This window comes from Periophthalmus magnuspinnatus, chromosome 23 (assembly GCF_009829125.3).
Source record: "Periophthalmus magnuspinnatus isolate fPerMag1 chromosome 23, fPerMag1.2.pri, whole genome shotgun sequence".
Classification (NCBI taxonomy): domain Eukaryota; kingdom Metazoa; phylum Chordata; class Actinopteri; order Gobiiformes; family Gobiidae; genus Periophthalmus; species Periophthalmus magnuspinnatus.
In genome coordinates, this window is record NC_047148.1 from 11,865,808 (window position 1) to 11,888,656 (window position 22,849).

The window sequence follows — 22,849 nt, forward strand, 5'->3', positions numbered from 1 at the left end:
TAGATTATTATTTTGTATTTATTATTACACAGCTTTTAAATTGTTGTCTCATTCCTGTTCCACAGATGATCTGTAACATGTTGTTTTATGTGTGTGTTTTGTTATTTGGAAAAGAAAAGTTATGGTGGAATGTGGTTAGACATAGGGATGAAAAATATAAAAGAAGTAAAAGAAGCAGAAAGAAAAAGTGCTGCATCGTAGTTTGAGATTAGACGTTTTGAAATAACAGCAGTAAAACCACATGAGATTCACAGGACAGGCACATGGCTCAAACAGCAAATACAAGATTAATGTCAGTACCTACAATGTTAGAAAGAAAATTAGTCTAAATTTGATTATTTAAAAAAGCAAACACATTCTATTTTTGTCAACTTCAAAAATAAAGCATTTGTAGAATTAATTCACTTTTGAAAATGTACCCTGTCACGTCAGATCTGTTCAAAACAGTTAATTTTCCCTCTCTCTGAAGTACTGTCCAAAACCAAATAATTTCCTCCTCAAGTGACAAATATTTACCAGGCACAACAGTGTAACACATTGTGCCCTCCTCTGCTCTTACCCTGATGCTACAACTCCCATGTTCTTTTATGATATTTCTTTTCTTAGAGGCACAGAGGATGACTCAGATCCACTCCCAATTAGGTTGGTCTGTGCACAGATTCAAAGCAGGATCCTGAACTGGGGCCTCCTGCTGTGTACCAGACTCGCTCCCCTTGTAATAGCTTAGCCTCAGATGACACGCTAACTTCATTTGCTCCGTGCATAATCTGTCCTCTTGCAATCTAGAATTATTTTTCACCTTTTGGTTACAGATGGAAAAGATGAGCATGTCCACAAGGCAAATGTCACAATAAATGCAAATGTATGCAAATGTGATTTTGAATAACTTTTTATATTTTAGTATTGTATAAAATGAGAATGGGTTTTATATATGCTTATGGATATTGGATAGTAACAGCTCTCACCATAATGTTCAGGTTTTCTGCTTATCTGCATGAAGAGGTTATTGCTTTACTTGAATGTTCCAGAGTAGGACAATTCACTTATCTTTCTTGCATTCATTCAATATGTTTTTATTGCTTTAAAAAATCTCTTGAAAAACATTGTTCTGTGATTTTGGTTGCCACTCCAGTTTCTACAGATCTGACTTGGCCTGCAGGCACATCCTGCTTATCTCCATGGAGATGCACAAGTTTAATTCTATACTGTAGAAAATTTAGCATAAGAACATAACTTCTCTAGTGGAAAGGTGAACCCCTTTGAAGTTACATAGTACAGCTTTAAGATGGCTCTCCAGTCGTCTTAATACAGTTAATCAATGTGTTATGAGGTAAACTGATTTTTAGCTAAATAAACACAACAATATTTACCTTTGGTGAATTAGACAAGGGTTTGATAGTGTAATTGTTTCAGTACTATATACAGGGTAATACCCTACATCTTAAGGTAGACAGTACGTTTGGAGCTATATGCTTGGATTGTGCAGTTTTAGATTTTCATATTTTCTCTTGTCATTGGTCCAGGTAAGAGCACTCTGCTAGCTCAGAACAAACAATACTCCCACACAGCTGCGTCAGTAAAGCAATTTTCAACCTGAAGACACTAAATTGCCATTAAAACCTAACCTCTTGATTCCCATATTCATTGTGTACTGACACCTGCAACCAATCACAGCACAGAGGCACCATCTCATTGGTACAAACCAAGTCTTAATACTTGCAGGTCTTGTCAAGAGCTTGGGGGTCTAGGGGGTGTCACTACATCTTAGTTGCAGTTCCCATGGTAACATACAGGTGACTCACCAGCTGGAGAGGCAGTTACCGTGACAACCTGCAGCAGTGTGTTGCGGCATCACTATGGGAGCGGACTGAAACAGTGAGAATCAGATTGTGGGGGCTTGTTATTGTCGGCGTGGGTGTGTGATGTCTAAATAAGTGGAAATGAGTGGTGGGTCTAGAGCACATGTGTCAAACTCAAGGCCCGGGGGCCAAATGCGGCCGCAACGTCATTTTATGTGGCCCGCGAGAAGGTAAATTAAAGCTTGACTGTCATTTTAAAATAAGTCTTTACTGCTTTAATGTGTGCATTGACAATAAACTAAAGAGATTTTCCCAACAAGTGACACTGAGAAATATTTGAGAATAATCATCCCAAATTGTTCAGGAAGAGGAAAATTGTTGGCGTGGAAGGCAGTTTCAAGAAAAGTGCTAAAGGTGAATATAAGTTTGTGCTTTAAGGAGAAAATCTGTATGTTTTTTGTGTTATGAGGCAGGGTAAGTACAATCTATGTCGACATTTTGACACCAAACACTGAGCTAAGTATGAAAACGTTAGCCTTCAAGAAAAACAACAAATTGTCCAATAGTTAAAAGGTTAAAAAAGGCTTTATCAGGAAATACACAGACACGTAATATTTGCAACTTGAATAAGTAATAAATACAGAAAGTTATTTAACAAGTTTAAAAGTTGTTACATTTATTTTACATGACATTTGTTTACATTTAGTGACATTTATCCTGCCACACAGTTACATCTGGCCCTTGATGGCGGCCATTTTGCTGATGTGGCCCTCGGTGAAAATGAGTTTGATGCCTCTGGTCTAGAGCTTAACAGCACAGATGTGAATACAAACTAAACCATCTTTACTCAAGTTCATCCAGTTATCCTGATTAAGGGTTGTGGGGCGGCTATAGATGCAGGTTGGCAGCTTTACCACCAGGCAGCAGTACCATTAGATGTGGAAAGTTAAAGGTTCTGTACCCGATTTTTTCCATATATTAGAGCAAAATTTGTCTTGCCCCAGTACAGATATATTGTATAAGCAGTTCTTGTGGTCCAAATAAGTCCACTGCATACCATCTGCATCTAACTAGAAAGCATTTTATTGTCTGATAATCAAGAAGTGCACATTAGAATGGCAGTTGCTGTTGGCTTTACCATCACGGCAAAACTCCACTTCACACACATAATTGGGATGATTTTTTTCTAATAGAAATTATAGAAAATGTAATTATTGGTAAATAAAGATTTGGCTACTATGTTGGGGAATAAGCAGACACACACGCATTTCTAACTTTGGACCACTACAAAATCTTTAAAATGAGAGTTCTGTTTGTTATGTTTTCAGACAGTAAAAATCTGGTACAGTGCCTTTAATGAAGAATTCACACAAATGTCTGGGAAAGCGATCTAAGACTAATGGATTATAATTACTAAGATAAAGGAAATCCAGGATATGAAATGTATACCAGGAATTTCATGCAAGTAAATCACTGCACCAGCCACAAGGTCCATTTATTTGTAAAGGAGGTTTGCAAGAACACAGTGTTGGTGTACCGTATGTTAATTTGTATAAATCAATACTTACTACGCATACACATGGAACGATTCGCATTAGTATTTTACACAGTGTAGTTCTGAGCTGTGTCCTACCATTGCGTGGGCAGTTGTTCGGTCTGTGATTGATGTCCAGTGAGGAAGGTTTCTGAGTGACAGCTGTCGTCACAGACTCATAAGGGTTGTCCTCGTCCTCCGGCAGGAACACGTCCAGAGAGGGAGAGGTGGCAAACTCAGTGGAGCGCTGCGAGTCCTGCAAGAGAGAATAAACAATATTATGATACTCTGCCCAATTTGAAACACCTGTTCCTTGTAAAATCATCCTTGCTTGACATCAACCACTGCAGATCGGAAATAGTTCACACTGGATATGCTCTGAATCCAAACATGAATAAATTGACCTAATCAAATACACTCAAAAAATAAATTCCTGTCTTTCTTTTTTTCTAATGCATCGACTTTGGCAGCACATATTGTGGTTAGTGTTTCAGCCTTACAGCAAAAAGGTCCCAGGTTTGAGGTCTAGACCTGATGGGATTTTCTGTAGGCGAGTGTATGTTCTTCTCTTGTCTGTGGGGCCAGGACTTCCCTGAAAGAGAGATTCTGAATCAGGCTTTTAAAAAAGTCATTTAACCAAGAAACTTTATATTTAAATTGCTGCATTTAATGAGAACATCGCCTGATTTCTTATCACATACTGCATCATTGGAGCAATAAATAGCATTTTACAATGCTTTTGTTTGGCCCACAGCATTATTCAAAGTTGATTTCTAGTATTTCTGTATGTGTTGAATGCTGTGAAAGGTACTGTTCTACACAACCTGAAAAAATAAAGTCAAAGAGTTTGTAGCTTTGAGTCAGCTTCCTAATAGCTTGAGGGCATTTATTTAGTTGTGTTTTGGAAAAGAAAAACACTGGAACCAGAATGCTTTGGCTTGTGTTTAAATATGATTAAAAATACATGACTAAAGATTAACTTTCTCCTAAAACACTTTGGTTGTTCAGCTCCACCATCAAAAAGCAATCAGACATGGTTGAAGTCGAAGTCAACCATTGATCCTACGCTTTGCAGAATCACATTCAGCCCCTCCAACAAATCTATAGAACTGCAGCTCACAGTCTAATCCACTGCACTGTGCACTGCACTCACCGGTAATGCTTTTTTATAGCATATGAAAAAAAGCTATTGAAGTAAGTGAAATAATTGTAAAAAATGCCTGGACTAAACAAAGTCAAATGTAGAGATCAACCGTTAAGTTTTTTGTTTTTGTTTATGTTTTTCATGTTTGAAGCCAGTATCAGTTGTTGGTACTTTTCCCCAAATTATCTAAATTTAATTTAGTACAAATTCATCCACGGCCTCATTTTACTACAACCTGAAGAGCAGTGTAGTCACATTTTTGCAGTAGAATGTTAAAATAATGTTTTATGCATATAATCTTGCATATTTAGATCAACCTCTGCTGGAGATTTATTTTTTTAAATATGAGCTCCAGTTCTGAGTGCTAAAAAAGAAATAGTGCTGTTACTGCTCTTTGTGAACCACTGATTAAGTAGTGTGAGAACGTTTAACAAGGATTTGGTACTAGGAGGTCTTGTAGCTTTGCCCAGAAAGAATGAAAATAAAACCTGATTGAAATGAAACAAGGGAAAGGTTACAGTAGCCAGTGGTCAGTGCGCAGTCAGGCAAAACATTTCTGAACAAATACACTTTTTGCCACAATTCTGTGCTCAATAATAGCACTTATTGTAGTGCCTGTCAACATAGAGATAAAGTGTCTGACCTGATGTTGTCTGTACTAGCTCTTGTCACCATTTCTTCCCCAATTCCCTTTCATCCTCTTTTTAACCTTTGCACATTTAGCAGCCATTAGTCTTTCTGCCTCTGTCTGCCACTACATTACCCAGACTGCACCAGGCCATCAATCACAAACTGAACACACTCAGAATGAATTAATCATGGGGCTGATAGAGCAATCAGCGGTGTGATGATTTCTCTGACCAGGGCACATTTCAAAGTGACTGTTATTAAAGGCGTACAAACTTAAACCCCTTCACTTTCGGGCTCCCTTTTCGATCTCCATCAACACTCAATTAGACTGCCATCAACAGCTAATGTTGCTTCAGTCAGACTTTTATGGCTTCACTCAGCAGGTGGCCCGGCCTCAGCTGACACTGATTTGATGTGACAGTGTGTTTAGTAGCAGTTTTAACTCGGAGCCAACCAAAATCGCCTGCAAGAACTTGTAGTAGGCTTAAATAAGCATGCTCTGATTATCTTTGTGTAGGTTTACAAATGAGATTTACTAAGTCTTTAACACACAAATGCAAAATATAATCTAATTTAACAAAAGATTGCATGAATAATAAATAACACTGCATGATGTTGTTTGTTTTTTTCCAAAAAAATGTGAAGAACCAACATAAACTTCATGATAGCGTCATATGTAATGTCTGTATAATTAGGTAATTACAATACCAGGAAAGTAGCTTGATTGCTCAAAGCACATGCATGGAGAAGATGACACATAACTAAGGCTGATGGTCTCCCCACAACTTTTAACATACAATAGCACAGATAATGTTTTCATTCACATTCAGGTTTAACAAAGTAAAAAAGGAAATTTGTTGGTAGCAAATGATCAACGTATTTTGACAACATAATATTAATAATAAACATACAAATCAGCCTGGGGATTCACAACTTAAAATATTACTATTTGAATACCATCAGAAGATATTTTAACATCTAAATTACTGGTATGGCAGCTCATCTTAAGTAACTGTATTTTTTTGTGTGCACGCAGGCTGTGAATTGGTTTACCATAGGTGTTCACTTTTAATCCAGTTACAATGTTTGAGTTAGTTTAGTTAATCTAATCTGCTACTTCATTTGCCTTCTCTACCTTGATGCTGTAAGTATGTTAAAGTGAAAGTGCATTGCTGCAGCTTCCAGGCATTCCTATGCTGTAAGGCTGTAGTTAGACTTGAAAAGATAGATGAGAAAAATGATAAAAACACAGGTAGATCAAAGTAGTCTACGAATCGCCTCAACACTTACATTGGAGTGAGTGTCAGCGCAAGAAAATCCCAGAGAGACAGACAGGAGACAGAGAAACAGAGCAGGAAGGGGGAAATGGGGAAGGGAGGGCGCATAGGAAGCTAAGGAAGTGGGCTAGGAGCAGGGATTTCCTCACAAGCATAAACAGAGAAAACGCATAGGATAAGTCAATAGAGCTGTATGTTCGCATTAGTGTATCCAAGATGGCACGGTGGAGGCGTGGTGACAAATTAGCCATTACAAACAAGAATTTGTAAAAGCTTTCCTCGACTGTACTTCACAAGAAGATCAGACATTTCCAACGTTGCAGTAGTGTATCTAACGTGGAGAAAACAATGAAAAAATATCAAAGCATTTTGTCCAAAGACTTCCTGGACCATTGCGAAGGACTGAGTCATCTTAAACAGAGCAACCAAAAAAAGAAGATCTCTCTAGCCTCCACAAGCAACAAGTAGTAAAGCCAAAAGTGAGACATTAAGTTTAACTACCTGTTTTTATGCTGCTGTCTCTCCTATTCCAGTTTGGAAGAAGGTCAACTCCGAAGTTCGATAGAAACGCTTGACAGGACACGATATGAACTGGCAGTCCAACAAACAAACAGAGTGGGTCTTCATTCATTGCCCTGCCTGTTCCCTCCCTCAGTATCAGCGCAGAGATAGCACACAGAGCCACTTGTGTCTGAGCGGCAACAGGAAGACATACGACAAACAAGGGCCTCCTCCGGCCACTAATTAGCAGGTCGTATGCAGCACTGAAGGAGCCAGATTAACATGACTGGGGCTGTGTGCATGTGACCCAAGGATTTATAAGAGGTGAGATTTGTGTAGTAATCCACTGCTGCAGAGTTCAAATGTGTCCAATAAAGGGACATGGTCACAAGGAAGGTGCATGGCTGTGGAGATTGAATTCATTTTGAATAATGGAGGTAAAGTGAAGTTAAAATTTAAGAAGCAACCAATAAAAAAATATATTAAAATGTTTAAGTTAAAGTATGTTTAAAGGTGAAAGTAACTTTTCTCTGGAGGGTCTGATACTTTAAATGTTCCACAGTACAGCAAAAAGTATCGCTCTATGGAGACAAGCCACCAAGCAAATTTGCAGGTCAGATCTATGGAGAAGCAGCCCCTCTTAAAGTGAGATTGTATGCTTTTCAAGGTAATTTAATCAATAATAACACTCGTACATGAATAAATGCAAAATATATATGTTTAATACCATACTGTGGAACATAAAAGGCAAAGGAGTTACATCACCAGGGAGACAACAAGTTGGTGAATCCTCCATCTGAAAAGTCACATAACACACCTTTAACTCTAAACGTAATCAGATGCAAAGAAAATAGATTTTTCCAAATATAAAAAAAATACAAACAAAGCATACAATATACATAATTCTAAACAATAACTATGAAGCACAAAACAAGTTCTAAATTTAGTTCTCTTTGTTAATTAAAAACTGTTTAGGAATATGTCCACACACTTCAGTCACGTCCAAGGAAGAGCTATCTCATGACACGCTCTTCCTCTTTCCATTTAACCCACTGTGTACAGTCCCAGGCCCTTAGACAGTGCAGAGGGTCCAGGGGCCATCAGATATGAATGGAAGCTATAATTTGCTGGCATTTCCTCATGGAGCCTATTTGATTGGAGTGGAAGAGGGGGAGCACTGGGGAGGACAATGGCGGCTCTGAGGCTGGCGGTCCGCGGGTGAGAGGACACTGCCAGGACACAGTGACCATTACAAATACTCTGAACACAAGGAAATGACAGCAGAGGCAGTTAGCGAAAGGTCAGTGTGATGTAAAACGCATGTCAGAGCAAAAATGTTAAGAATGTTATGCTGGAGTTATAAAACAGGATTTACAGATGAGCTGGTGTAAAAAACAAGGCAATTCATTTTTTATTTTGCACATCTGTTATGTCATTAACATTGGCTTGCAAAGTATAGCATAAAAAAGCCTAGACACTTGACACTCAGTACCGATTTCTATACTGTTTTGATAATTATTTTTTGTCTTGTACTAGTTCTAAATCTGAAAAGGATCAAGAGCCTTCTAAAACTATTCAAGAACGGTTCAAATTTGTCCTGTTTTTTCTAGTAAATACTTTCATCAAACTTAGTATGTATTTGATAAACACTGACTGAAAATCTTGACAGCATGGTTAAAACTGCTATAATTACATTGAACGCATAACTTTAAAATAGTAGCAGTAGAGGTGTAAAGTGTTCAAGGATTGCAAGGCTGAATTGGATTTCCCTCCACGGTTCGCTAATCCGTAAGAAATCACCTCGCTGAGCCACCCCCGGGACAGTGACAGCACTCTCCAGAAAGTACCAGGGCTAACGTTTACCGCAGAGGCTAACATTTACCACAGGAGGGCTTCAACTGCTCCTCACCAAATCCCATGGACACACAAGGACTATAGGGAGGCGCTGCAGACAGTTAAGTGTGACCAAGTGTACACATCACATGGATCTGTAACTTCGAGCAGAAACTACAGTCAGTCTTTATATACTACTACATTAATAACTTGATAGCACATTACTTACAACGAGAAAACAGTGAAGCTGTTAATAATTCATTTTAGATTATGGAAGCTTAAGGACAGGTTGGATTTATATGCTATTATATTATACGACTATACATTTGGTCTTTGAAAACAGTAACATGCAGAGAGTCATTTACATGGCTCATCTGTTTTGTTTTGTTTTGTTTGCACTTTTTTATAATAAACTAATGCATCTCCAAAGAATGAAGTAAAACAGCATCAGATACTTTCTTTCAAGCCTAATGGTTTGTGAGAAAAAAGACGGGTATTGCTATTAGGCATTAACTAAAGGAATTGAGTTAACAGAACATGGCCCCCTTGATAACATTCATGTGCTTTATATAGTACCTCTCATTATGATGCCGAGAGTGTCTTCGAGGATGTTACTAGTCCCCACTGGTTTCACAGCGGCCCCAGACACACACAGCCAAACACACACCTTCCCTATGTGAAAATGAGACCTGGACTCCTGTGTTCAGCGATGGGACAACACTCTTTTTTACCCTGGTTACACTGATTAAAGCATTGTCCATGCAGCATCTCAAAAAAATACAAATTGCCAATATCAAATATCTAAGAGACAAAATATGTGCACATTTCTTGCAGTGTTTGAAAAAAAATAGCCTGGTTTATTATTTTTGTAATTGACTGTGTATTTCAATGTGGGCTTACAAAAGTCTTCCACTCTTTGATGTTGTTTAACATCTTCAAGGGCCTCAGTGGATTTGTGAAGTTAACCTGAGCCAGCATGCCACTCCTGCCCTTCCTCAACCCCCTCAATCTTTGACTGTGAACATCAAAAAGTTCAGAGCTTTCCACTGCAGAGGAGAAAAAGACAAGTGACAAAAAGTAATTTACAGAGAAGTGTCCCTGGTGTTGAGTGAAGGAAAAAAACCAAAAAGGTAGAAAAAAAGAAGAGAAGAAATCGCTGACATTGGAGAAGTGTGACGCACCTGAGCTAACTATGACTGAGGATCGTCAAGTCGACCCACAACTGATATTATGAATATCTGTGTTGCCAGGCAACTCCACCAGCCTCTGACTTATTCTCTTCACATTTCTTCATTGTGCTTCATTTTTATTCTATTAATTAGATGTCCAGCATTTCTGTAGTTTATTTTAAAATCAAAATCAGAGAACAGCCTTCTCTACAACATGATGATAGTTTGGGATGTGGCACAGGTAGAACGGCTGTGATTACTGACTAAACGCAATTGAATAGCACACATGTGGCACATGCAAAAAAAAACATATTTAGTTCAAACTCAATGCACATCTGTGTCTAATATACTTAATTTAGGGTCCACTGCACTAGGTACGCATATATTTTCATTAAGAGTGGGAAAAACAGAAAAAGCCATTTGTGAAGTATCACTGCACCACTGTCACTAGTGACAGTTGTAATATTAAGCGATCAATCATTCCTGAATTTGTACTGTAAAAAATAAATAGTGTAAAGACACAGCACTAGCCTTTCATCGTCTCATCCTCATTAGGACATTCAGAAGACATTAACTGTGAACTCAGCACATACACTGCTACACAAGGCAAATTAGCATGGTGAGTTAACATAATTATGCAATAACCACTCCTATTTCTGATATTGTTCCTTCCCAGAATCCTTTCCTTTCTTCCTCTGTATTCCTCAATAAATCCCAGCACATACAAAACACCCACGCAAACTTAGATCAGCTGTAACACACTGAATGTGAATAGGAGGCACTCTCTCTCTGGTCCAGGTGCAACACTCGGGCACCGTGCCAGTCATTGAGGAAGTCAGCCAGTGCACCAAACAGGGGTCGCTTATGTTGTAAATGTCAGATGTCCCGCTGTGTGAGCCAGCATGTATTGCACCACTTAACACTCTCATCTGCACAGCTTAGCCACACTTAAACCCACAGCGGTCACCAGCGCCAGGGGGAAGGTAGACCACTGCTCTGTTCAGAGCCAAATTATCTTCAATCTTCACACATTATGGAGGAAGTGAGACATGACGCCTGCTAATGCCCACAGTGGGACATGACATAAGGATTTAGTGCTTTAAAGATGGCAACAATTTTGTTTCCACTTTAGAACAGCTCTAAAGTATTGTTTCAGATGATTATGTAGATTACCAAGTGGCCTTAAAAGTTTCACTGCAGCTGTTTTCTCCAGAGTGACTATAACCAAGTGCACAATGACTTGGCACCGTTTTAATGCTGGTTGGCCTGTCTGTTGCAAGTTGCTGCAACCACCCATATTGTGACTGAAATGGGTTTTTGGTGGTGAGATTCATACTTTCAATATCTCATAAAAGACATACCTAAAAATATAACTTGAACATTAGCAGAAAATAGTAAAGATCCAAAGAATACTTGCATGCATTTGAATCAATTTAATTTTGTAAACAGTCGTTTAAATGATGATTGCATGTGTTTTTATACAATGCATTTCTGTGTCATTGTTGTTAAGATTTAATCTGGTCCTCTCTTTATTAAGGCACAAAATTGTAGAATAAATTACACAAATTGCTCAACAAACTGAAGTACACAATTTAATGTTGATTGTGTTCTCTCTCATTCCAGTTTGACCATCTATTTTTTCTAGGTTGCTTTGTATTATCAAAGCAATTTCATTTCAACCCAATATATAAGGCTTTTCTGAGAGGCACTATAAGGTCAACAAAATGATAAATCAAAATATAATTTGTACTTGCAATACAAGGCAATTGCTGTTGCCAACTTCAGCTTGTCTCAAGTCACAAATTAACATTTTATTTGATAAAGACACTCTAAATAATTCAATATAATCTATTCTGTGCTTATAAATAAATAAATAAATGTACAAGACATTTCTACCAGAACTATTTTGAGCTCTTTTGAACATTGAAATGATGGATAATTTGTTTTTTGATTATTCATCACTATGGCAACTGTCCTAATTTGTTATCACTCTGAAATCTATGCACAGATCAATGTGCGTAGTACCTGTGAGGAGAAGCCCAGGTTGTGGCAGCCATTGCAGGGAGTCAGAGCTTCCCAGAATCCTGTAGGTCCACAGATCTTATCAACTTCATCCTCCTCCAGAGCTGGAGCAAGAGGTGGGGTTGGCCGCTGACAACATTTAAAATATATATTAGATAGGATTACTTAAGATTTCTACTCATCACTAAACAATATGCAGGATGCAGATGTTGACCCCTGCAATTGTGAAAAATCTATAAACTGGGGGGAAAATCTATAAATAAACAAACAACCCAGACAGTGACCTAGATACACACCAGTGACCAAATAATTTTTACACTTGCCATTTTTGGAAATTATAATGCCACATTAATGCACTTATGCACAGATCCAGTTTTATCAGAACACTTCTTGGTCAATTCATTATATCTATATTTCTTTAGTAAAAGTAAAACATTATGAAGCTTTTGCATTTGGCTCTTAAAGAGTTAACCTGGAAAGAAGAGAGGTGTAGAAAGACAATAATAACTTTAATGAACACAGTGTCCTTTCCCCGGGCGGTGCAGATCCCAGGGGGCAGGTGTGCGCTGCAGTCCTCAAGCAGAAGAGTCAGAGGGCACCTATGGACCAGCTGATATCTGCAACAATGATTTACAGGCCACTGCATACGAGAGAAAACACAAAAACACGCAGAAGTATAACACACATGGAGAATAAAGTAGAGGGGGATCTGAAGACAAACAATATTTAAGTGATAGGCAGCAGGTGGCAAAATCAGAGCGGCTCCATAACAAGGTAAATGATGCTTCCTAGAGGAGGAAGTTAAGTCAAATTAGACACACTGAGATGGAATAATAATAAAGCAAAATGTTTTCTACAAGAGGACAGAGGGGGAGAGCAGAGGAGCAGCAGTCACACTAAGATGGCAGCTACAATCAAAAGGTCACAACTGTCTAGCTCTAGTTTCAAACACACACACACAGACACAAGCACACAGACTAGACAGACATTGTATACGATTTCATTAAAAGTCAGATATGAGCCCGGGTAACTCATATCAGAAAGGACAGCATCAATTATTCATTACGGGGAAATGCATAACTGATCAATATTACATTAGTTGTTCATAAGAAACCCTCCAAGGGGTGCATCACTATTTAAAAATGTCTTCTGCAAGAAAGAATTATTCAAGCAGAAATTCGTCAGAAGAAGATGGCAAATTTTTTGAATAGAGGAAAACAAGACTTCAGCTTTGGCTATGACCCCAAACTGTAAGTCTAATTGTACATCGGGCATTTGCTGTCAGGAGTTTTTCAACTGAATGAATGAACAACTTACCCAGCAATCTGGCACTCTGATATAACATATAGCATTTTAATGTATTTGCTTGACCAGCCAGTCCTTTCTACATTCTGTCATAAAGTTCTGCCAAAGAGTGTGGTTCTGTCTGGCCAGGTAATTACTTTTCAATATGTGATAGGCTACATATAAGTAAGTAAGTAAGTACAGGAAGATAATAATACTATCAACTTGCATCTAGAGAGAATAGACAGTCTTTGAGATGGCATTGAGAACATGCCTTCCTACCAAAATGTCTTCTGACCCTTCTGGTCACTATAGGTAATCTAAGAAGGCTGCAGTCAGTTTTGAGTGGTGCCATGGTGTTGTGCATGTTTTATTCATGTGTGATGCTCTGAATCTCACACTAATGGCTCTGGCCACATGTACAGACAATAACCTGCAGGCACATAGCCACACTGGAGGTGTCAGTAATGGAATACAAATTGGCACTTCAAGTCCAGAGAGTGAGGAACACAAGATGGATAGAGATAATTATGGACTAAGTGAGCAGTGGGCTGTATTATTACACATACATATTTGTGTTCAAATCTAATGCACCCACATGGTGCATATGCTAACCTGGTTTTCATATTGGCTTTATTACATATTAAAGCAATGAAGAAGTTTATGGGATATTGATCAGTGCCACAACAGTCTTTACAACATATTGCCTATATCAGTGTGAATGTGTTTGAGAAAGATCTAGAGGAATAGCAGGAAGAATAAGAAGAGACAGAGTGTAATAAGCCAAGGAGGGACACACAAATGCGGACAATCCCATCTGTAAAATCCCTGTGTGTCTGTGTGTCTGTGTGTGTCTGTGTGTGTGCACGTGTCCACAGGCTCAGGTGGGGCAAGTGTGATGGATGCCCCTGTGTCCTGCAGTGTGTTTGACTTTCTTGACAGAGGAATTGAAAAGCTCACAGCCCCGTGGTGGTCATGCTGAGCTGTGCAGCCTTCTGAAATAAACTGCAGCAGCTCGGCCAATACTGGAAAAATCAGATGTTTGCCACCAACCAGACAGCACAACAATAAAGACAAATCAGTTTCCCTCGGTGTTTTGAAGAACACCAGACTCAAAATGAGAAGGCACAAAACAAGGTTAGAAATATGTTTGCTGAGTAAACAGGAGCATGATAAATATAAGTGTTATTTTCTAATTTATGAAACCACTGCAGTGTGATTTGAGCATCAGGTTTTTCATAGGCTTTGTCAGACACTGCCCTCTGTTGTCCACTGAGTCAAATCACAAGCTCTGTACCACTCGTTATCAATGACCACAAATATAAGCAGTTAGGGATTAAACAATCTAGAACAAATGGCATTCTGCTCAAAATGACAGAAAATTGTGAATGCTGAAATTGTACATAATGACAATGGAATCAAGATTGTGATTAAGGCAATTGTTTGAACATGATTGTCAGGGGCTAAAGCAATTTAAATGTGTACTATATAACTGTTGGAGGGTCTGCCATCTGCACGTCTCTGTGGAGTTGCTGCTTTGCCTCAAAATGCATTTATCTTCACTGAGATAAGCAGGCAGTGTCACCAGACCAAGTTACAGATCAGATGTGCGGAGAGGTGAGCCCACAGTAAGAATGTATGTCTGGTTATATTTTGTTAGCAATAAAACAAAAATAAATGCAAGACTGAAGCTTAATGCCATACTGTGGAACATTCCAGACAAAGCAATAACATTTCAATAAAGAGAAGCAAGAGGCAGACCCCCACCACTAAAGCTACATAAAAATAAATCGTATGTAGTAATGCATTCAAAGAAGAGGGATCCTTGTAATTAGAAGGATCTCCTTACAGAAGCGTCTCCATAAAGAATTTAAAAGATACAGAACATAGGCCGTACCTGGTTAACTCGGGTCAGTGTACCATTAGGTCGGTCAGGGCGATCCTCATCTGAAAATCTCCCGCTGCCAAAACTGTCCATGGAGTGAGAGGAGACCGTTTGGCACAGGTCCTCGAACGAGTAGTCTCTGCACTTTTTTATGTCATGAAGAAGTTTGGACAGCTCACTCGTCACTGCATCATCTGACAAGGATATGACCAGGGATAAGAATAGTGTAAGACATAGTATATTCAATGTTACAAAAATGTCTGCTCTAGACTTATAGTTTATTCACATTTCTGGCCAATTACCCTCCAATATGTATATGTAATTATCCATAACATTTTGTAACTAATGATGCAAGATGGCAAGATGTTTTTCCTATGTATCTGAAAAATGTGAGCCAAGAAAAATGTGGCTGTATTATGACAGTAAACTACTCGATGCTTGCAACTAACAGAGCTAATGAGTTCCTTTCTTGTCAGCATAAATCCTGCAGGTAATCAGGGCACTTCTGAAATGCATTGCAGCAGCAGATCAGCAGAGTTAGATGCAATACTGCTTTTGTATGACAGGGGGCCCCACAGCACTAAGTATAGGGACAGTAAAATCAGGATAGCATTTAAAATCCCAAAGAAGGGCTTCCCTTATGTCCCCTGCAGTCATTCTAGATATGAGATATGAACTCACTCTTGTGTCTGAGGGAGGGCGAGGCACAGGGTGATGGGATGGAGTTGCGAGGGGCAGGAATGGGGCACTTTCGAATCGGTTCCTCGAAGATAGTCCGTCTGTCCATCTCCTCCATCATGCAATCTGTAAGAGCATAGCAGTGGAGGTAAGAATGTGGTTTAATAAGGCTAGAAAAAACAATAAATGAACAGAAAGAGGGGAGCTAGTGTTGGACGAGAAGAGGGGGTGGAAATGCATTTCAGAGGCGTTTATTGGATCAATATAACAACACAGCCCTGAGCAAGGCAAATAGGTTATGCTGCATTAAATTCACACGTTTTCCAATGCCCAACATTACCCTCTGCAAAAGTACTTATAAATTAAATACCAAGGTTTGTAAGCTGAAATGAGGGTCAAAGTGCAAAAAAGTAGCAAAAAGTACATTTAAAGACGGACGTTTACATAAGAGCGGATTCAAAACTTGAAATTTATCAGCTCAACACACACAAACAGGAGGAAAGTCATATCGCTTACTTCATGTACAGATATAACAAGGAACTGTTGACATCAAAATATGAACTTTAATAAGCTGTGATATTGTGATATTGCAGTGATATTGCTTACTATAGATGGATGGCATGTATTAAGAGTACCATTAATCATCTGCTTAATTCCAGGTCATGTGTTTGTGACCCAGTAATGGGGTAGATCCTGGAAATGGTCATTTAGTAACAGGGCAGAATGATAAACGCATGGATAACCCTTTACCTCACATCTACTATCAATACTAAATATACACAAAAATACAGAAACCACTGTTTTGTATGTATAGTATTTATATTTAGTATAAATATAATATAATATAAATTATTAATTAAATCTGTAGCAAGGGGCAACATTTGCAGCACACTTCCTAGTTCCTTATTTACTAGATTAAACCCAGAGTGAAAAATCTTAACAGTAATTGCTTAAAGTAAGATATACCTTATACTTTGTAATTATACCAGCTGACCTACGCGGCAAGTGTCATTGGCCCTAAATACTCCACAGCTCCATAACCAGTTGCTTGTGTGGACTAGAGAGGGGACCAGTAATGAATGTGCACAGTGTAAATCAAATGAGAATGAATTCATAATGAGCCCTCAGCTGCAGTGCTGAGTAAATGACAGGTCTTTGCTCTTTGTGCCGAGTGTCCTTTCCCATTTCCCCAAACGGAAATGGCACACAGCTGATCTTTCCACCAGTCACAGCTGTGCCCTATTCTCCATCCCTCTCTCATACATACAGTGTAAATATGCCCTCTGTCAGGTCAAATCTGTCCAAACTTCATTATGCTTTAGAGAAAATGATGGACATGATTGATTTAGTCTATAACATATGATATATTTACAATGCCAGTAAAACTGATATTATTAATATACATACACACACAGGCACACACATTTACATATACACATATATATACAAACACATGCATACCCCACACACATACATATATACACACTTTGTCCAGACCAAGTAAAATAAGCCTATTTTTAGTTGTGATCTTGTGCTCTTTGAGGAAGTGAACAGTGGGAAACTACTCCAATCTCCAATTACTACATTCCCATTGCTTTTTCTGGGGTTTAAGCCAAGCCTCATGTGAGTTATTTTCAGGATGTGGCCAATTTGTTGCATTCCCAGTTTCTTCAATTTGTAGCCTGGCCCTTTTAATCTTCCATCATACGCATTCACTGCTTACTTTTGTCTGTCACCTGTATTTTAAACCACTGCTAACTATGTGTTTCATAATAGAGGCACATCCATTCAGCCACAGATTACAGCATGTATTGTGCGCCTTGTAATCACACGATGACAACTCGAGCTCTAAGAGGGGTAATCTGGATAATCTGTGGGTTTTGGGGAGCGTTGCCACTAACAGTCAGTGGTCACAAAACAAGAGCCAAAAGATATGGCCGCTAAATGTTCACTGGAGAGAAATATTTTGCTCCAAAATTATGAAAGATGTGGGTGTGTGTCTTCTTATAGTATTTACTTTAATGAGTCCCTTAGAAAATATCAAACTAGTGGTAGCAAGCTGAGGGACACTAAACAACTTGTAAATACCATGCACAAAATATCTAATAACCAAATAACGATGTTTTGATTAAGAAGGGTGTTAATACATTTAATATCCAAATGCTGACACTTTTTGATAACTTGATAACTTCTAAGGCTGTAGTCAACTAAAGAAATTATTGGTGGACTAAATGGCCCAGAGAATTGATTAATGGATTAAAAGGGTGTGTGGCGTGGCACTGGCTAAAGTTCTGAAATTATTATTAGTCTTGCACAAAAGCAACTATATAAACAGTGAAATACCTGTAAGCAGCATATTCTTAAGTGAAAAGGCCCAATAAACTGTCCTGTCACTCATAAACTAACTCACGATGCTTTCTCCTTTCTGCTGTCGTGCATGTATATCCTTATGATTCTAATAAAATTATTATTTATAATTCATTGCTTAAATGGCTAAAGGGCTACAGCCTTATTGTCTATAGAGACTTTACAAATAATCCCAACTGCAAGAAAGGAGTTCTCTCTGTGTCTATCCTAAGCCTTGAGAATGGGTTTATGCAAAATAGTGTGCTACCTTGTATAAGAGCTGTGATCTGTTGGGACTTGGCTGCAGGGTGGTCTCTGAGCAGCTCCAGAGCGGTCCTCCCGTGGCAGTCTCTTAGATGGGTGTCTATCCCTGAAACACAACATTATTCACATGCAAATTTACTGTAAAAGTTGCAAATAATTACATTTGTCTCTTAGGAAATGCAGTCATTCCTTGAGTTTACTGAACACAAATAAACCGGAGTGAAGGTCAGTCCTTTGAGGCTTTTCCATGTTGAGGAATCAGACCTCAAGTAGCAGTTTCTCATTACAATATTAACATAAATACAATGACAAGGCTGAGGAGACAGTAAAATGCCATACATATATAAAGCACAAAATGTGTAGAAACCTCACATATTAAAATGCTTGATTACTGACCAGTTAAACAGAAAACAGAATAGATTTTACTACAGTTTATCTTGTTTTCCTGAATTGGACTTCAGTATCAATTAAGCCAACTGCCATACAACACTGTCACTTTGATATACAGCAGCAGCTTTGCATTGTGATGTTAAAGTTCAGTGTGGAGGCCAGGGCAGCCCTGAGCCTGTCCAGGATGTGGGCCAAAGACAAGCTGTCACTCACGGAAGTTCTCCAGGAAACAGGAACAGCTAAAGGGAAGAGGGAGGGAGCTGGCAGCTGCATCAAGGTTACAGTATCACAGATTGGATTACATTTTACCATCCTAAAAGAAGCCAATTAACAATACATGGTTTAATGTGCATTCTGATTAAGTTGGATACTTTTATGTAAGGGTGGTAAATATTGGCATATATGAATATTTCAATGTATTTTTTTTTTCTAATTATTTCCCTAATCATAATCTCAGACAATATCAAGAATGTCTTGTCCAAATGTCTTGGTGGAAATTCAAATCTAGCACAACATGTGAATGGACCATAAAACTAACCACAAAAGCACAGACATATTCCTTTATACCCTTGTTTCAAAGTCTCTTTGTGAGATAATAGTGATTACAGACAATATTCTGATTGTGTATATCGCCCACCTTTACTTTTATGTCGTAAGCCTCTTTACATCACTAAGCTCACGTAAGAAGATTCACACAAAAATTATACATTAAGGTTGAAACAACTGATGGATAGTGCCCAAACCTTTGGAGCAGCTGACCCCATGTTAAAGTGGGGATACAGATAAACACAAACATGCTTCATCACTGTTTGGGTTGTGGTCATAGTTATTTATAGACCCACCTGAGTCAAGCAGAAGCCGAACTACATCCATCTTCCCGAACAGAGCTGCTTCATGGAGGGCACTGCCATTCTCCGTCTGAAACACACAACCAGGGCCCATGTTACAATTGCATACAAAAACAGATCAAAATAGAAACTGGAAAGGAAACTAACAATTAAATCAAATATGGAAAAGGTTTTAATCAAATATTGAGAAGGCTCAGATAACATGCGGTGAAACTTATTTCACCCCATTACACAAGCAGATGGAAACTAAGTGTACACATCTTTGTATGTTTCTTCTGTCAGCAGCACTGTACTGACCACCAGTGCTTCTAATTTGGAAATATGATATGATGCAACACCCCGAATGGAGAGGGCTGTTAAGAGCATCATTGTGAATTAGCTCTGATACGAAAGTTGATATTGTGGCCAAACTGATGTGGTCACGATACTTAAACGTGTACTTTTCTGGTTAGGGGGCCTCCATCTTCTTGTATCCATAGTTTTGCCTGAAATGTTGCATGGTATGACATTTAACTTGCCTGTAGCTCAATACATGAAATAACATTTTTTTAGTGGTAACAAAAATACCTTAAACATGCATTCTGTAAGTGGGGTGACCTCTCTACAGATGTGACCTGTAACTTGGCCTGGTCTTGGCCCCTTGGCAGGTGGCGAACCTTCTACCAAAAAAAGTTACATAGTGTGAAAATGAAAAGACTCAATACGTGAAACTAAATTAAAAAACTACAATGATAATAAAAAAAAAAGATGATGAGATTTCAGAATAATAGTAGACTTTAATATCACCATGTGAACTTAATAAACTTAGAAGACATAGCCAAAACTATTCAGAGTCACTAGTTTTAGTATCTGTCTAGGTCCAGGCCAAACCACTCAAATCTAAATTACATATAACACTCAAACAAGAGTCTACCAACATTTATCAGAACTGAATAGTTTTATTGTGCCATAAGTTTTACAGTGATGAAAAATTTGTCATAGCAATTAACAAGTCAAAACAAAATATTATAGCTATAGTACAAATTTTGAAAAGTGCTCAAAATGATGCACATAAACAGGAAGCTGAAACTCATACATACATGTTGGCACTAAAGAAAGACGTGTGTCCTTTATGCTGTTGAATGTAAATGCATCCATTATCTCACAGAATACATTAGCCTGAACATGTCTGCTGCTGGTACAGCAAGGACACAGGCACATGTTGCAACCTTCACAACTGGCTTCCGGATAGGACAGATAAAACTGGACTGAACCAAATGATTGGACCATATTTTATAATAAACCAGCAATAGAACATGACACAAATAGCAGTAATGCTTAAGAATGTGTATGATCAACATGTTTGTTAGTAGACAAATGTTGAACTTACTCTATGGCAACAATGCAGGGCAGGTATTGCTGAATAGCTGGTCAGTTAGTCAACAGCAGGTCATTCCAAACCGTAAAGATATAGAAGTACGGCAGAAGCAAACATGCAACTGGTCTGAAGACAATATTCCAGCCCACTCACACCACACTTGCTCTTCTGACCTGTACATTCCCCTTCCTGTCTTGTTTCCTATGGTGATTAAACAATGATGTCATGAGGAAATGAGGAAGTTGATCATCATTAAAAGAGTCTCCGGGAATTGAAAGAAGGTTGACTTTCTGTTTTAGAACAGAACATAAAGAACAGTCAGTATGTGTCGGTATTTGCAATAAACTTGGCCTTAGTGCAGGCTTCTTACCACTGTCCTTCCTCCTCGTCATTAAAGAAGCAGTCATAGGCATAAACAAGGTGACTGACATGGATAAATTATTCATTCACATTCAGACAGAGCATTGCAGCTTGACTCCAATTACTGACCTGCTCCTTCACTCTTCCTCAGACACTCTCCACTCGTGAGTATTTGCCACTCTGCCATCTGTCAGCCAGTGCACCTCTGCACTGTCCACTTCATACTGAAAGAATGGACAGTGGAGCATGCATGCTGTTAACATACTGCATCGCTGACCACAATTCCCATTACAGGCTGCAAGTCCAGCAGCTTTGAGTGGTCAACCAGCTGATGCTTGAGGGTCTCAGGCGAGAGAAAAGGCAATATTTCCTCTGCTGTCAGCTGCCTCCAGAAAGATACTGCCAAAAAAGTGCTTCAGTGCGATCCGAGTAAAAACATAAATACATTATGATTACAATAAATAGATAGCAGTAAATAGATTGTGGTGGTTCTTGTTCCTTGTGATATGTGGTATGGGGAAACTCAAAGGCTAATGCACCAATTAAACAGGTCATGTTGTAGCCTATATCTTTTGCACAAAATATGTTTTTCAAATAGATACTCATGAATCATGTATATAAATGTTGTCTGTAAAGATTCACAATTAAATAAGGGATGAGATTATGTCTCTCAGTCAAGAACGGTTGTTTAGAATGAAACTAACTAATTAAATAATTTAACTCATTTAAACTAAATAATTAACTAATTTAATGTTGTATGTTAAAGAAATTAATAAATAAAATTCTTTTATTTTTACATTTCTGTGGGGTTTAAATGAAAGACCTTTTGGCCACTGGTAATCAGCAGGGACAGAGGAATGAGACATGTACTGCAGTCAAAGTAGTGCCTTCACTAACACATAGAACCTGAGGCAAGATACAGCAGAGATACAGGCCTCTACATCACAGCATAAACACACACACACACACACACACACAAACATATGTTGGGTTCACACTCACACACAACACACAAATGTACACAGCCCACAGAAGGGGGTGGTGCCAAACCTTAAAGCCACTGACTCATGAATTTCTTCTCAGTGAGAGCCTTGTGGTGGTTTCCAACAGGTCAAGTTTGTATGTCAACTACAGCACATGCAAAGCCTGTATCTGAAGCTTTATGTTTACAATAGATTTAAGCCCTTTAGCCAAAAGCATACTGCACTTTCTCATGACAGATGTATTTGTTACTTTTCATGCCTAGCACCAGTTGTCTGTCAGCATAAAGAAGAATGTAGCAGCTGGTGCACATTATGTTACAATTAAACATTTTGTTTCAATGTATTAAAACAAAATGTCAATGACAGAGGCAGTGTTGTAACTGGTGGTGTCAAAGCATCCAATAACCAGGTAATAGAAAGCATTTATTCACTTTTGTCAAGTGAGTATAAACTTACAGTGTGCTTTTTTGTTTTGGTGTGCAATCAGGAAAAAGATAAAGTGATCTTTTACTGCATCACTCAACCAATAATATTAACAAAGCCAC

General features: G+C 38.5%; 1 protein-coding gene across 6 annotated transcripts in view; it reads right to left on the bottom strand.

Moving 5' to 3' along the window:
- The window catches only part of anks1b (ankyrin repeat and sterile alpha motif domain containing 1B), a 151,007-nt gene that overhangs the window by 73,148 nt on the left and 55,010 nt on the right, over nucleotides 1-22,849 (bottom strand). For 5 of the 6 annotated variants that reach the window (XM_033989425.2, XM_033989428.2, XM_055231475.1 and 2 more), the window contains 6 exons: nucleotides 19,599-19,674; nucleotides 18,371-18,472; nucleotides 15,760-15,882; nucleotides 15,091-15,272; nucleotides 11,913-12,038; nucleotides 3,433-3,589 (listed from right to left, as the gene is read on the bottom strand). In XM_033989425.2, coding sequence (XP_033845316.1) covers nucleotides 3,433-3,589; nucleotides 11,913-12,038; nucleotides 15,091-15,272; nucleotides 15,760-15,882; nucleotides 18,371-18,472; nucleotides 19,599-19,674 — 766 coding nt within the window. Of the gene's footprint in view, nucleotides 1-3,432; nucleotides 3,590-11,912; nucleotides 12,039-15,090; nucleotides 15,273-15,759; nucleotides 15,883-18,370; nucleotides 18,473-19,598; nucleotides 19,675-20,973; nucleotides 21,042-22,849 lie in introns of those variants that run through there. The other variant, XM_055231476.1, reaches the window with a different exon arrangement.